This window comes from Varanus komodoensis, unplaced genomic scaffold, assembly GCF_004798865.1.
Source record: "Varanus komodoensis strain SLA01 unplaced genomic scaffold, ASM479886v1 scaffold7_1, whole genome shotgun sequence".
Classification (NCBI taxonomy): domain Eukaryota; kingdom Metazoa; phylum Chordata; class Lepidosauria; order Squamata; family Varanidae; genus Varanus; species Varanus komodoensis.
Genome location: NW_025336479.1, coordinates 4,204,257 through 4,217,681, shown reverse-complemented (window position 1 = coordinate 4,217,681; position 13,425 = coordinate 4,204,257). Strand labels below are relative to the sequence as shown.

Here is a 13,425-nt window from a genome sequence, read left to right as displayed (position 1 = left end):
ACACTGACTTTGAGCTTTACAAATGAAGTTGAAAAGAATGTAAAATACAAAGACTGTTGTGAATTTTGCAGAATACTTAAGCCCATTTCAATTCTGTAATACTTCAGAGAAGCAGCGGATGGAAGAATAGCATCTCTTTTTGCACCTACATATAAGCAACTGCTTTCCAAGATAAGAGGTGAACTCTGGCAATTACGGGAAGGCAAACATGGAGTTATGCTAAAATGATAGGAGGATTACAAAAACATTATATCCAGGCATTTCTTAAAGTTTTAACCGAGTTTATTAACTATAACTAATTACAATTTTCTGATTTTAAATGTAAGGTCCTCCATTATGTCATGGTAACCTCTACATTAGACTACATACTGTGCTGCACATGGGGTTGTCTTAAGTGTTCAGAAACTTCACTTGGCTCAAAATACAACAGCCATACATCTAATTAGGGATGTGTGAGGATTCAAATACAGAGGAGAGAAAGCCTGATCAACTGTCTTGACCTGACCCTGTGCATTCCATTCTATCAACCCTGCACTGGTGCTGACTTTATCTGATCAAACTTGAGCTAGCAAGCAAACACCCATTTTTAAAATGGGCTGCAATTTCTGTAGGAATATTATGCAAAAAAAAAAAAAATCCAAGCCTCTACTCCATAATTTGCATAAAGTTGTTCAATTTGTATATAGTTGCACAAATTGCAGAGTAGAGATCCAAGTTTTTCAAAAATCTAAAACTGTCAGAAAATTCAGGGTGGACTTTGTGTGTAGGCACACTGAAGATTCTCTCCATATTTCTCCACACACAAAAGTAAAGCTAGTGGGTACATGAGGCAGGTCTTTTCTCGTGAAGCGATGAGGAACTCCTATGGAGACATAGTTATGAATGTGAAGATATTTGGAGCAAGTTAATAATATGCTGCTACTAGAAACGGTTATACTGTTAATGTGATACTCTATCACTGTTATACAACTTTTTGTGTTTAAAAATCCATTTGTAAGTTGTCTGAAGGGTGCTCAAGATTTCATCTTAAGGTGCTTTAAGGGTTGTCTTAAGGTTTCAAATTACATACTGTGTTTTAAATAATTCAAAGTAATACATAAATATATGTAATTAAGCATTATAAAAGGCAGCAAAGAGTGACTCTGGATATGACATTGGTGGAGTCTAGGTCTTCACTGTGGCTTAGTGTGCGTTTTGCCATGGTCATACTAGCTTTTTAAACTTTCTGTATAATATTCATAATATGAGGTTTCGGCAAGGGGCGGCATAGAAATGTTATAATGATGATGATGATGATGATGATGATGATGATGCTGTGACTAGGACTGAAAACAGTTTCAAAACTTCATTTGGCCCAGAATGCAGCTGCTTGGTTCAGTTGCTATGAGTATATATTGTAAGTTTTGAAGGAGTTCCATTGGTTTCAGGGTAGACTTCAGATGCAGTTCAAGGTGCTGGCTTACCATTCCAAGCTGTAAACAGACTTGTTTCGGGTGATTTCACAGAATGCTTTGTCCTGTCTGAAATCGTTTACAACCATATAATACATGGTGAAACTTTGCTTAGAATGCACCTGTTGTCTGCAGGTTCCCCTGCTAGATCTGTTCAAGTTTAATCAATTAATTTCATTTTTACATCACCTACTAGACAGGGTTCTCTCTGTGTTTAATAAGATGCTGCTGTCCCTTGGAAAAAGATAAAGAACATTTTATTCTGGCAGGTACCTGTAGTCTTAGGGTTAAGCCACTTTAACTATAGAAATATGTTGTTTTAGAGACTATTAAATGTGCTGTTATAGCTGCTTTTGTTTTTAAATTGACATGATTTACATATAACAACAACCCATGTGCTGTTGGGGATGAGTGGGAAAAAGAAAGCCTGGCGTTCCATGTGCCCACCACTTCCTCTTTTACTCAATAGTCTTCAGTCAGCCTGTTGGTATGCTGTTCATTGTGAACTGCAGATTGCACTGTTGTGTTACTTAAAGGCTAAACAACCTAGTGTTTAACTCTTGGTTTGTTGTAGGTCTAACTGTAAGTTAATTAAAAACAGAAGTGCCTGGTGTGCGAGTGCTGTTTCCTGTTCGTGTACTGGCAGCCCCCGTAGGTTGCTCTTATGTGCACAGGGATCCAATATGTCAGTCATTGTTGCCAATAAATAGCTTTTAATGTGTCCTGTGATGACTTTCTGTAACACAGATGTTAATATTTAAATCAGTGGTTTTTAAAAATTTGCTCATTTGTTCTGACAAAGGACACGCAAATAAAATTTAACTTCAATTATGCTGATGTTAGAAAGGAATTTTGTGTTGTATGACCTCCTAACAAATGTTTTCTTAATGTCTAATTTCTCACAGTGCCAGAACCTATTAAGACCAGTTTAAGCCAGCCCCAACCTGCCGGTACCAGTACCAGTACTTCCACCAGCACTATTACTAACAATAGCAATGGCAAGCGTGCATCTGCCAATGGACAGCAGCCAGCTGCATCCCGATACCTGCCTCGTGAGGTGCCTCCACGCTTCCGCCAACAGGAACAGAAGCAGCTCTTAAAGAGAGGCCAGCCTCTGCCTACCGGAACTCTGATCAGCACGAGCCCAGCACAAGGTACTGGACAAGCAGGAGCAAGTCCTCCTCCACAACCAGGAGCAGGTGGACATCACCACCCCAGTAAGACCCAGACCCCAACAGGTAAGGTATTTGTGCTGGGGAAAAATCACTGTAACCTGACGAATGACTTGTTCATGTGTTCACTTAATAGTCAATCTTTAACTCAGAATTGCCTCTCTCTCATTCAGAACATAATGGTCATTTAGAGGGGAAGAGTTTGTTCTATTCTTTGCCACAGGGCCAGATTCGGTTAGAAAGCATGTGTGAACAGTGCATAAGTGTGACTTTCAGTTCTTCAGAAATATTAAAATACTGTAATGTTGGTAGGTACATGCTAAACCTGGACCTGGCAGTGCCTATTTCAGAGCTGCTGGTCTTTGCTTCCCATGCTCCGGTTGAGAATTTTTCCCAAGTCTGCTTCTGCTTAGATGTGAAAAATATAGCTGCAGATATAGTTTTGGTCTCTTGGAGTTTATTTTGTTTAAATAGTTCATGCCTAATCTTGGAAGCTCGGTCCAGTAGGGCCTGGTTGGAATCTGGTTGGATGACTTTAAATGTTGTGAACCACCCATAAAGCTTTGGCTATGGGCAGTAGAGAATTGTAATAATAATAAAAAGAGTAAAATTAGTAAGTAGTAATATATCAGAACTAGTAAATAATGATACTTGTTGCAAAGTTTATAGTTTACAGTATTTACTTCTAGGTAATTGTGCAGTCTAAAGACTGAAACCAATATTATACATGTGGACTTCTGTTCTTGCATCTGCAGTTTTTCTTTCCCTCTTCCCCCTGCAGACCCCTTGTACACCCTCTAAATCTGCACTGGGGGGTCTCCCAACCATCCTGTACAATTTATGGTGCACAGGTATTTAGAAAGGGAGTAAGAGGAGGTCCAAAGCCATCTTTCCAAGGTGGGAGAAGGGTCATCAAAATGGCAAATGCAATTCAACATAAGCAAGTGTAAAGTAATGCACACTGAGGCAAAAAACTCCTAACTTCAGGTATAGTCTAATGAGGTCTGAGCTAATAGTGACTGATGAAGGAAGGGATATTGGGGTTGTGGCAGACAACTCAATGAAAATGTCAACCCACTGCACAGTTGCTGTAAAAAAGGCCAACTTCATGTTAGGCATAATTGGGAAAGGAATTAAAATAGAACTGCCAAGGTCATTCTCCCCTGATACAAATTTTATTGATTTTTGCAATCTTTCAACAAAACCAAACATCAGTGAAAAACAATTGAGAATACAAAAACAGATATACAGAAAAAAGGGGGAAAACAAAACACAAAATGACATCAAAATGTATAGCCGCACAGTAATGGACTGAAGACCTCACAAAATTGGCATCCTATGAGAGAATATCCTACCAATGATAGCTTCGCCTCAACAGTCATTCCAACCTACCTCAACCTATATTAGTGATGTGGAACAGGAACTTTGAATATTTATGTGCATATGTATGAACATAATGAGTACATACATATTACTTGTAATATGTATAATAATACTTGCAAATACATACTACTTGCAAAATCAGCTCAGTGTATTCATCTTGCTTGAGGAATTGTGGGCAGTTGAATTGCCATCATGTGAATGGAGTGCTGGACTGGGTAGACCATTGGTCTGATCCAGCAAGATTTTTCTTATGTTCTTATCACATGTATTTAATGCAAGGTTTGCAGTGATGTAACTAAAATGTGGGTGTTTTTGTAATATTGTTACTAATATTAAACTGATACTGAATATCATTAATTATATGTCTGTACCACCTAATAGCCAAAGCTCTTTGGGTGGCTTATTTATCGTTACAATAACATTTGTTTGCTTTGTAGTTCTTTGAATCACACCTCGGTGTAAATAATGAAACATTTAATCTTACCTCTATTCAAGAACACAATTTTTTGCTCTTTCTAGCCTGTATAGGCATGATAGTAATTGATTGCAAACCAATTGTTAGTGTCATGCATGAGCTAGTTTGAAAAAATACTACTTACAACCTTGCAGACTTTGACTGTGATTGAAACAAAACTATTATTTTAATGTGCATATGAAAGACAAAGGATTAACACAAAAGGAATTGTACAATGTTGTCTTAGCATATTTCTTCAGAAGCAGTGATACTCTCCAAGTCCATGCTTGTTTGAAACCATAAGAGTTTAAATCACTTATACCAAATGTTGACACAGTTTGAAAATTTGTTTTTCAACATCTGCTGAAAATGTCAAACTGTGTGTTGGCAAATAAGCATGTTCTAAATGTATGTGATATTGTAGCAATGTGAACTAGTTCAGGGAGAGTGAATGGACTCTAAGCCAGCTCATATCATAACTGAGAAGAATTATTTGAATATATACCATCCTGAGAAAAAGAGTGGTTAAATAAAAACTACCGAAGATGACCCAGCAATGTAAAAAGGCAGGATTTATTTGGAGTGAATAAGTGGAGTAGAGGGGCATCTTGTCTTAAACGAACTTCAGGATATGCCGGAAACATCAGGCTCTTTATTAATTGATAAAGGGAGACAAAACAGAGTTCTCTGCCTAATTCTAAAAAGGGTCAAGACCTTCCAAAATATATTTGCTGTTAGCGAACTACCACTTAAAATAAATTTCCTCTTCCGAGTTGTTGGGGAGAGGGGAAATACTCTAGATTCCCTAATTAATTTATGGAGTTTGCTGCCACAGGTTCTGGGAACAGCCTAATAAGTATTGATTAGTAAACTCTTACATATTTTTATAACTTAAATTTTTGTTGCTGGAAGATGCCATGGATGAAACCTACTGTAAGCCTCATTTGCCTCTCCAACACATGTGGTATGGACCAGACTATAGTGCTCCAATGATGAGGGAAAGCATTCTTTTCATGAGCATCAAGGCTGAGTTCCAGCAGTTAAAAAAAATGTTTCAAGGAATAAATCCTGGTGAGGTTTGATTATAATTAAGCTTTGATTTCCAGTTTATTTTACTTATTTGCCTTAATGCTGTTAACACTGAGAGAAAAATTAGTCCGTGGAACATTTATTTAATAACGTTTAATTTTTAGTGAGCACAATCCCTGAACACTCTCACCATATGAAAACCCACACTCATAAGTTGGGTTGAGTGTGGGTTGTTGTTCAATTGTGGGTTGTTATTAAACCAAGGCATATCTTGTTGTTGGAATTCAGCTGTCCTAACAAGCTAAAGTTTATTAATCATGAACAACAGAGAAAGATAATCCATGGATTGTTGGTTGTGAACTGTGAGTTGTTAACCATTGTTTGTTATCTAAACTGGGTTTGGACAATAATTCATGTTTCAGCAGCAATCCACAGTTCAACAACAGTCCTCAGTCAACCTGTACTCAGCCTTTGAGTTTGGGTTGTCATCTTGTCTGAACTCCGTCAGCATGTAAAGGCGCTTTACAAATTTCCCTTTAGTGTAATTGGCGCATTAAACAATTCTTCCAGATCTTTGAATTTAAACTGCCTTGTCTTTTTAGAATTGTTTGTGTGTTTCCAGGCTGGGTGGACTTAAGGTTGGCAAAATAATATTTTGCTTGGTATGCTAAGTGCCAAACATTCTTTATATTATTAACATTCTTTTGTTTATTTTTTTAATTTTTGTTTATTTTCCCCCTCAAAGATCTGGACATTACTGATTTTGGCTACTGCTAGACATTCAGTTGTGATGTTAAAACATCATAATTGTTAACAAGCCAATGTAGGATATTTAATTCAAGCTGTATGTATTTAAATACTTACTTCTGAAAGACAGCTATTGCTGCTACCCTATACAAAATACCTTATATTGATACGCGCTTAGGAAGTTCCGCATGAATAGTTCTTGTGGAGTTGTACATAAACCTCAAGGGTTCATTATTAAATAGTTGGAAGAAAAGTTCAGTTACAGCAAATGCACTATGTTTTATCCTTTATATTCTACCTCTGCCTTTCCTTGAAGTTTCATAGTGAGTAACATCTGAAAACAATAAGCAATAAAATGCTTTAGCAAGATTGGAAAATAAATCTGCCATCAGGTTGCATATGGTTCTGAAGAAAATATTGCTTAATCTTAAAACTTGAATGATTTTAGTCTCTTGGTTGCACATCAAAAGGTTTACATGTCTGTAGGAAGAACTCAGTTGTTGGTAGAGGGCCTTAAATAGATTTTGCAAGTGCTGATGCATTTGAAATTTAAATATGTAAGTGGAGAAGTGAAAAGAATGCTAGCACTGGACATGTACTAGAAGGAAGATGAGGGGGAAGGCAATTGTGAAATTGTCCCTGAGAATGCAGTTTTCCCGAAAGTTTACTAAGGAGACAAGTAGAATATCTGTACGTTATTTAAATCTATAGGTTACAGTGTGTTTGTTAACATTTATTTTAGATCTTGGCATGTGCTGTACTGATATAGGATACTAACTGAAACTTATGTCTCTGAGAGCTAGAAATCTAATTTTCAGTGTAAGCTTATTCATGCTCATAAGTTGTTTCAAATGGCTAGAAGTATGTTGTGTTAGTGCCTAGTATATTGACACTATTACAAATGTGAAATACTAATAGTTGCCTTAATTGATTTTATTGCTGAGCTGTTATTTTAGAAATGTTATGCCTCTCTGAACCAAACTTGTTGAGCCACTTGTGAATTGCTAGAAAAGGACATATATCGCCAAACAAGAGGACAAAAGAAGAGAACAATTTCCATTAAAATTTCCATATGCTAAATTATAATTATATAAGCAAATTTATAATAAATTATTATAATTTAAATAGAAATACAGTAGGTATAACAAAAATATGGAAGACAGTGTCCAGGTGACTTGTGTACCATGTTCAGGGTGCTGTTGATGGCCAGCTTCAAAGTCCCAGCTCACCCTTCTGATGGTTCTTTAAACTGGATTTGAACTAGGCAGCCCTTGAAATAGGAGAATCGTAGAATCATAGAATAGTAGAGTTGGAAGGGGCCATGAAGGCCATCAAGTCCAACCCCTGCTGTTGCAGGACACCACGTTACCCCATTCCACTCAGGTGGCTGTCCAGTTTCTTTTTGAATGTCTCCAGTGTGGGAGCGCCTACCACCTCTCTAGGCAGCTGGTTCCACTACCATATAGCTCTGATAGTGAGGAAGCTCTTCCTGATGTCTAGCCTGAATCTAGGTTGTCGCAACTTGAATTGATTATTCTGTGTCCTACACTCTGGCATCAGCAAGAAGAGATCTTGACCTTCCTCTTTGTGACAGCCTTTGAGGTACTTAGAGAGAGACATCATGTCCCCCCTCAGTCTTCTCTTCTCAAGGCTGACCATGCCCAGTTCTCTTAGTCTCTCCTCATAGGACAGTGTTTCCAAACCCTGGATAATATTTGTTGCCCCCCACTGGACCCTTTCTAATTTACCTACATCTTTCTTAAAGCTTGGTTCCCAGAACTGGACACAGTATTCCAGGTGAGGTCTGACTGGTGAGGAATATAGAGGAACTACTACTTCTCATGATTTGGAAGTAATACTTCTGTTAATTCATCCCAAATAGCATTTGCCTTTTGGCGGCTGCATCACATTGTTGGCTCATGTTTAGCCTATTGTACACAATTACTCCGAGATCTTTTTCTTTTTCAGTTGAGCCACATATTCCCTATCTTGTATCAATGCATTTGGATTCTTTTTCCTAGGTGGAGGACTTGGCACTTGTCCTTATTGAATCTTATTCTGTTGCTTTGAGCCCAGAAGAATGCTTTCAACATAGAACATAGTCCTCTGGCAACCCTTCAAATACAGAACTGTCCTCTGTAAAAAAAGATGCTTTTGCTTAGTTCACATTTGGTTTATTTGAATTTGAAAGGTCAAAAAGTGTAGGCTGTGACCTTAGCATGTAATAGGTGTAGTGCTTTAAAGCAATTGTCTATGGGTAAACAAGAAAGAGCACAGCTTTGAATTAGCTAAACTTTGCATTTCTAAGCTTGGGAGGTTGTAAAAAGTATGATATATACTTGGCAGCCTTTGTTTCCTTCAGTGGAGTTTTTGTATATTTTTAGCAGGGCTAATCGGTTTTGACTGGGTTGGAAAATGACCTGCTCTTCCTGCTGCTTATGTTCCACTTGAAGTCTTAATCTTCCTCTGGGATGTTTATGACATAACAGCTATTTACGCTGTGTGTGTGCTGAGGGAGGATGTCTATGTCGAAAGAAGTTCAGGATTTCGAATGACATTTCTAGAGCAATAAGTCAATTTCTAAGCAGAAATATGATTTTACCTAAAATGTTTGTCTAAGTTTGTTTCAAGTTATGGCCCTAAGCATGGCTTTTTGAAGTCTTCTAGAAGTAGCAGGATAGTGTAAATCATAGCATTTTAAATCATAATTGTTACTTGTACCAACAAAGCAATTTTTTAAAAGTGAATTTAATTGTAATATGACATTTGTCTGAAATAGGAATTAAAAACTAAATAACCTCCCTAAGATGAACCCCTCGCATTTGTTGAACACAGTTGATTCAGGGCTTGAGACTTACCCTGGACAAGCAAGAAAGCTGAGTAAATGACCTTATTGGAGAACCTTAAACTTCAGTATTTGTAACAAGAAGAGAGGAAGTATTTGGCACAAGAATGGAAGAAAACAAAGCTTTAATACAATGTCACTAATAAATAGAAACCAATTATAGTGATCACAGTTCTCATTTCCCTTGCAGGATCTGACTGGGTGCCAGACTGAAAAAGTTATCTGAATTCCCAGGGTCTATTTAAACAAGCAAGCGAGCGAGCAAGCAAATATTTTTGAGTTAGGGTGTCTCATTTTTAGGTCACTTGTTCCATTTTAGAAAAATATGTTTAGAATGCATAGGCACTTGGGATTCTTTCATCACTTTCTATATCCCATCTGTATCTCTTCTATCTAGTATGTGTGTGAGTAATTTTAAATAGTTTGGAGAACATGTTAAACACTTTTTAAGGCTATCATGTTTAAAGGATAATCAAATAGTGACTATAGTTTTACCCAGAGAAAAGGATACCAAGATACTTTCTAGAATAACAATCCCCCACACACATACACATTCTCTACAATTGCAATATTCAGGATGTGTTTGAAATCAAAAAGGAAATCAGGGAAGTCACATCGTGCTGCTGCTACTCATAATCTGCTGTTTAGCTTTTCAGTATCTAACTACTATTAATATTTTTTTTCATTTGTATACCACCTTATACCCAAAACTGTGGTTACTAGAAATCAAAACATAAACAATAGTTTCAAGCATGTCTCCCTGTGGGTTTTTTTAATGTATTGAAATTTTATACATTTGTTGCAAATAAATTGATACAAGATACTTGAATATATACATTTTGCTAGCCCACCCACAACCATCCCTGCTAGTTATTTAAGTATTTAGGGACTGTCTAGGGCAGGGTGTAGGATCTGCCGGTTTAAAGTAATAGACAAAAAGTAGAATATAAAATATGTAAAATGAAACAGTATTTAGATAAAATACTAAAACCAAAATTATGAATTCTTACACCAGGTGAAAACAGTTAAGATATTAGTGGCAGCTCGGAAAAAGCAGCTGAATACTCAAAGAAATATGAGTCATATGCATTCTCAATGAGATTATGAATGATGCATTCTCTGTATTTTTTTAAAAAGCACAGAAGTCCATATAGATTGCTGGAGCCAACTATTTTCCATCTATGTAAAAGATGCAAAGTAGCACATTTGCATTTTGACTTTTATACAGAGAATAGTTCGCAGAGGGAGGGCATTAAACTCTTCCTTGTTTACCTAACACGGCAGGATATTTGAAGTCCTGATCACTGAAAATCCTGCTCAGCAGCCTTTTTGGCTTCATTCATCAGCAATGGCTTTGTAGTTTCAAGAGTAGTGTATCATTACTACAGACTGGAAACTTGCTTTTAAAAAGCTGAGATTTACAGGATGTGGAACTTCTCCTGAATATGCTTGATGCAGTCTTAACAATACACATGTCCTTAGACAGTTTAGAAGTTTTATGAGCCTTTTGAGTGAAGAGTTATTGGTACATGTGGTTTAGGATACATTTGCATTTTTTTCTTTTAGAATACGTAAGGTTGATTCTGTTTGTGCAATATCTGCATAGTATGCTTAACATAGCGTTATAGTCTTCATACCTATTTAATTCTGGGAATACCTATTGTAGAATACAATAAATATATTCTTAGTAATAAGGCCAAGTGAGTATAGTGCTGTATCCCTTCTGTTAGTTTTGGGTTTAGAAGCCTCATAGTCTGGCTAAGTTGATGACTCTATTGTTTACACCCCTTACACTAAATATTACATCAAGTGCAATAAAAACCTCAGAAGATTAATACTGAATTTTGACTAGAAATTAAAGTAAATAAACCCCTATAATGCTATGCTTGAAAATTTGAAGAGCAGGGGAGGAAAGCACTGTAAGTCTACAATATATTGTTTGGGCATGCAGTGGCAATTTTTCATGTTCACAAATAAAAACTGATTTTTACTACTCTTGCACATTTTCTCAACGGAGGCAGAGAAGTAATTAAGCGCCTGGAGGCTTGCCAGCTTCTGTGAGATGTTTGTCCCCAATATTATAGTTTGTACTAGTATGCCAAATGTGTAGCATTGCTGTTTTGAGATGTGATGAGGAGAACAGGAAGATGAAGGAGGCAGGAATGTATTTGCATGCAACCAATCAGCAATATGCGGCTGTTCTTTTGGCTGACTTTCAAAAGCCAGAAGAAAAGAAGCTACCGTGCTAATTGTGGCTAGGTCTCGGAGTGAAAATGTTTTGTGACAGTTGAAAGAATTTAAAGAGGAAGGAAGATCGGTTTAGTGTCAGCTGCAATTAGACAATCAAAGCTTTAAAATCCTCATCTGTTGATACCTTAGCTAGAGTTAAGGGGGCTGTGTACTGCTGGAGGCGGGGGTAGGAGAATGGAGGAGTCTTTCTTTATGCAGAGGGCATTTCCAAAGCCAGTACGGCTAAGGCCCGAGCAAGCTTGCAGGTTGTCTGGGCGCACACTTGCACTGAGCAATTTTCTTGGCAGCTCTACAGGATGAGGCTCACTCTGTACACTGCCGACATATTGAAGCCGAGAGCCCAGGCGAACCTAGATGCAGGAGGGGAGACAGCTCTGCACACAATGTAGCGTCTCCTAGGATGGTTGGGCAGCACCTTTCCTCAGGTATTTCATTACTCCTTGGCCCCTTTAGAGCAGCAGGAGGAGAAAAAGGGGGCAAATAGCATCTGCTTCTGTTAAACCAGTTTATTACATAATGTTTCAGAGGCAGCGGCGACAGCAGTACAGCGTCCTAAGCTTTTGGCTGCCTTTCAGGTTTGATAAAATGGCGTCCTCAGAGAAAGAGCTGCTTGCTAAAGATATGCTGCACTGGGCAATAAAATGAAGTTATTATTTGTCATTATCTACCGCTGTTTGGTTTTGGAGTGTTAGTATTGCATGGAGTACTCATTATCTAATAATGAAGAATGCTCTCTTTTATGCTGTTCAGCTCTTTTTCTGAATGCAGTCAAGGTTCCTACATTAGAGCGTGCATACTTCATTGCATACCGTAGTGAAGAAAATTCAAAGAGTAATAGGCTTCCCCACTTGTGTGACCTAATTTTGGATTTTGTCTGTAAATAAAGCTGTTTTATTTTGTGCTCTCAACTCTTTAACTCTTTCACATTTGCCTATGCTTTTCTGGCACAGTCCAACAGCTTCAGCATTTATGCACTCAGGGTTCATCTTAGAGCAAACTTACAGCACAAATTTCTAAACGTTTTTGCAACCAGGAATTCAGCTCACACTAATAAGTGTCATGACAGAAAAGACATGTGGCATGAAAGAAAGAAATAGTAAGAAGGAGTGTTTTATAACCTTCCAAATTGATAATTCAAATTGGTTTGATTCCAAGATAGAAGTGCTGATGAAATCAGACAGTGTCTATTCATAATGTTCAATATAGCTTGACAGACTTAGCCACTCCCCTTGAATATACGTATTTTTGGCTCTATACTATATATTTAAAGTGAATGTACGCATTTTATTTACAAGGCTACATCTTCAGCCTGTTTTGGATATTGCCTTCAGATACATCTTAATTTATCATTTAAAATAGTATGCTGTCAAATTGAGTCTTCCAGTGCAGTCTTTGATGGATTACTAATATTGATAACTTCTTATTTTTGAGAGAGAGAGTCTTCTTGTCCCTATTTAAAATGGGCAGAGATTTATCTCAACAATCCACAAGAGCTCAAGTTGTAGAAACCCAGAATGTTAAATGTTTGGGGAATGGTTTATATTTAGGCTTAAAGGAAGGCATAGCAGCTGATTGAATTCTTAGAAGATCCAGCTGATTTGAATTAGTTTGTAGAAATTTTTGAATAGGTCTGTGAATGATTTTTTCTATTAAATCATATGTGAAGAGTAGCAAATATGCCATTTCTATTCACTGAGTATCATTACTGTGGTACAAGTTCTTCGTGATTTTCATCATTCACTTGCTTAGTTAGAACACCCATATTTTAGATTTTCTGTTTTTAAAATGTATATGTAAGACCTCAATCTGAAGCTACTTAAAAGTGACTCTTTTGATGCGGATGATGATGATGATGATGATGATGATGATGAAAGGTTTCAAGTCCAAGAGCATAGTCCTATGCTTCCCTGGAGGGTTTAAGGGGACACTACACATCAGCCATCACACATGGTTTTGCTCCACCTTCACTGCTGGAGTGTTAGTTTATATGCAATGAGTGCCATATTTTGTCAGTCATCAGAAAATAGTTTGTAAGATTTCCTTGATTTTCATTTTATTGTAGTGAAAAACAAAAACTGAAAATGATGCAGTTCT

The 13,425-nt window shown here is 37.3% G+C and overlaps 1 protein-coding gene across 6 annotated transcripts in view; it reads left to right on the top strand.

Annotated features, from left to right (window-relative positions):
* Window positions 1-13,425, top strand: part of TNRC6C (trinucleotide repeat containing adaptor 6C) — a 96,253-nt gene that overhangs the window by 23,468 nt on the left and 59,360 nt on the right. For 2 of the 6 annotated variants that reach the window (XM_044453910.1, XM_044453909.1), the window contains exon 3: window positions 2,357-2,689. Coding sequence is in view for 4 of the 6 variants with exons in the window: in XM_044453905.1 (XP_044309840.1) it covers window positions 11,732-11,756 (25 nt within the window). In the remaining 2 variants the exon portion in view is untranslated. Of the gene's footprint in view, window positions 1-2,356; window positions 2,690-11,618; window positions 11,757-13,425 lie in introns of those variants that run through there. The other 4 variants (XM_044453905.1, XM_044453908.1, XM_044453904.1 and 1 more) reach the window with 4 other exon arrangements.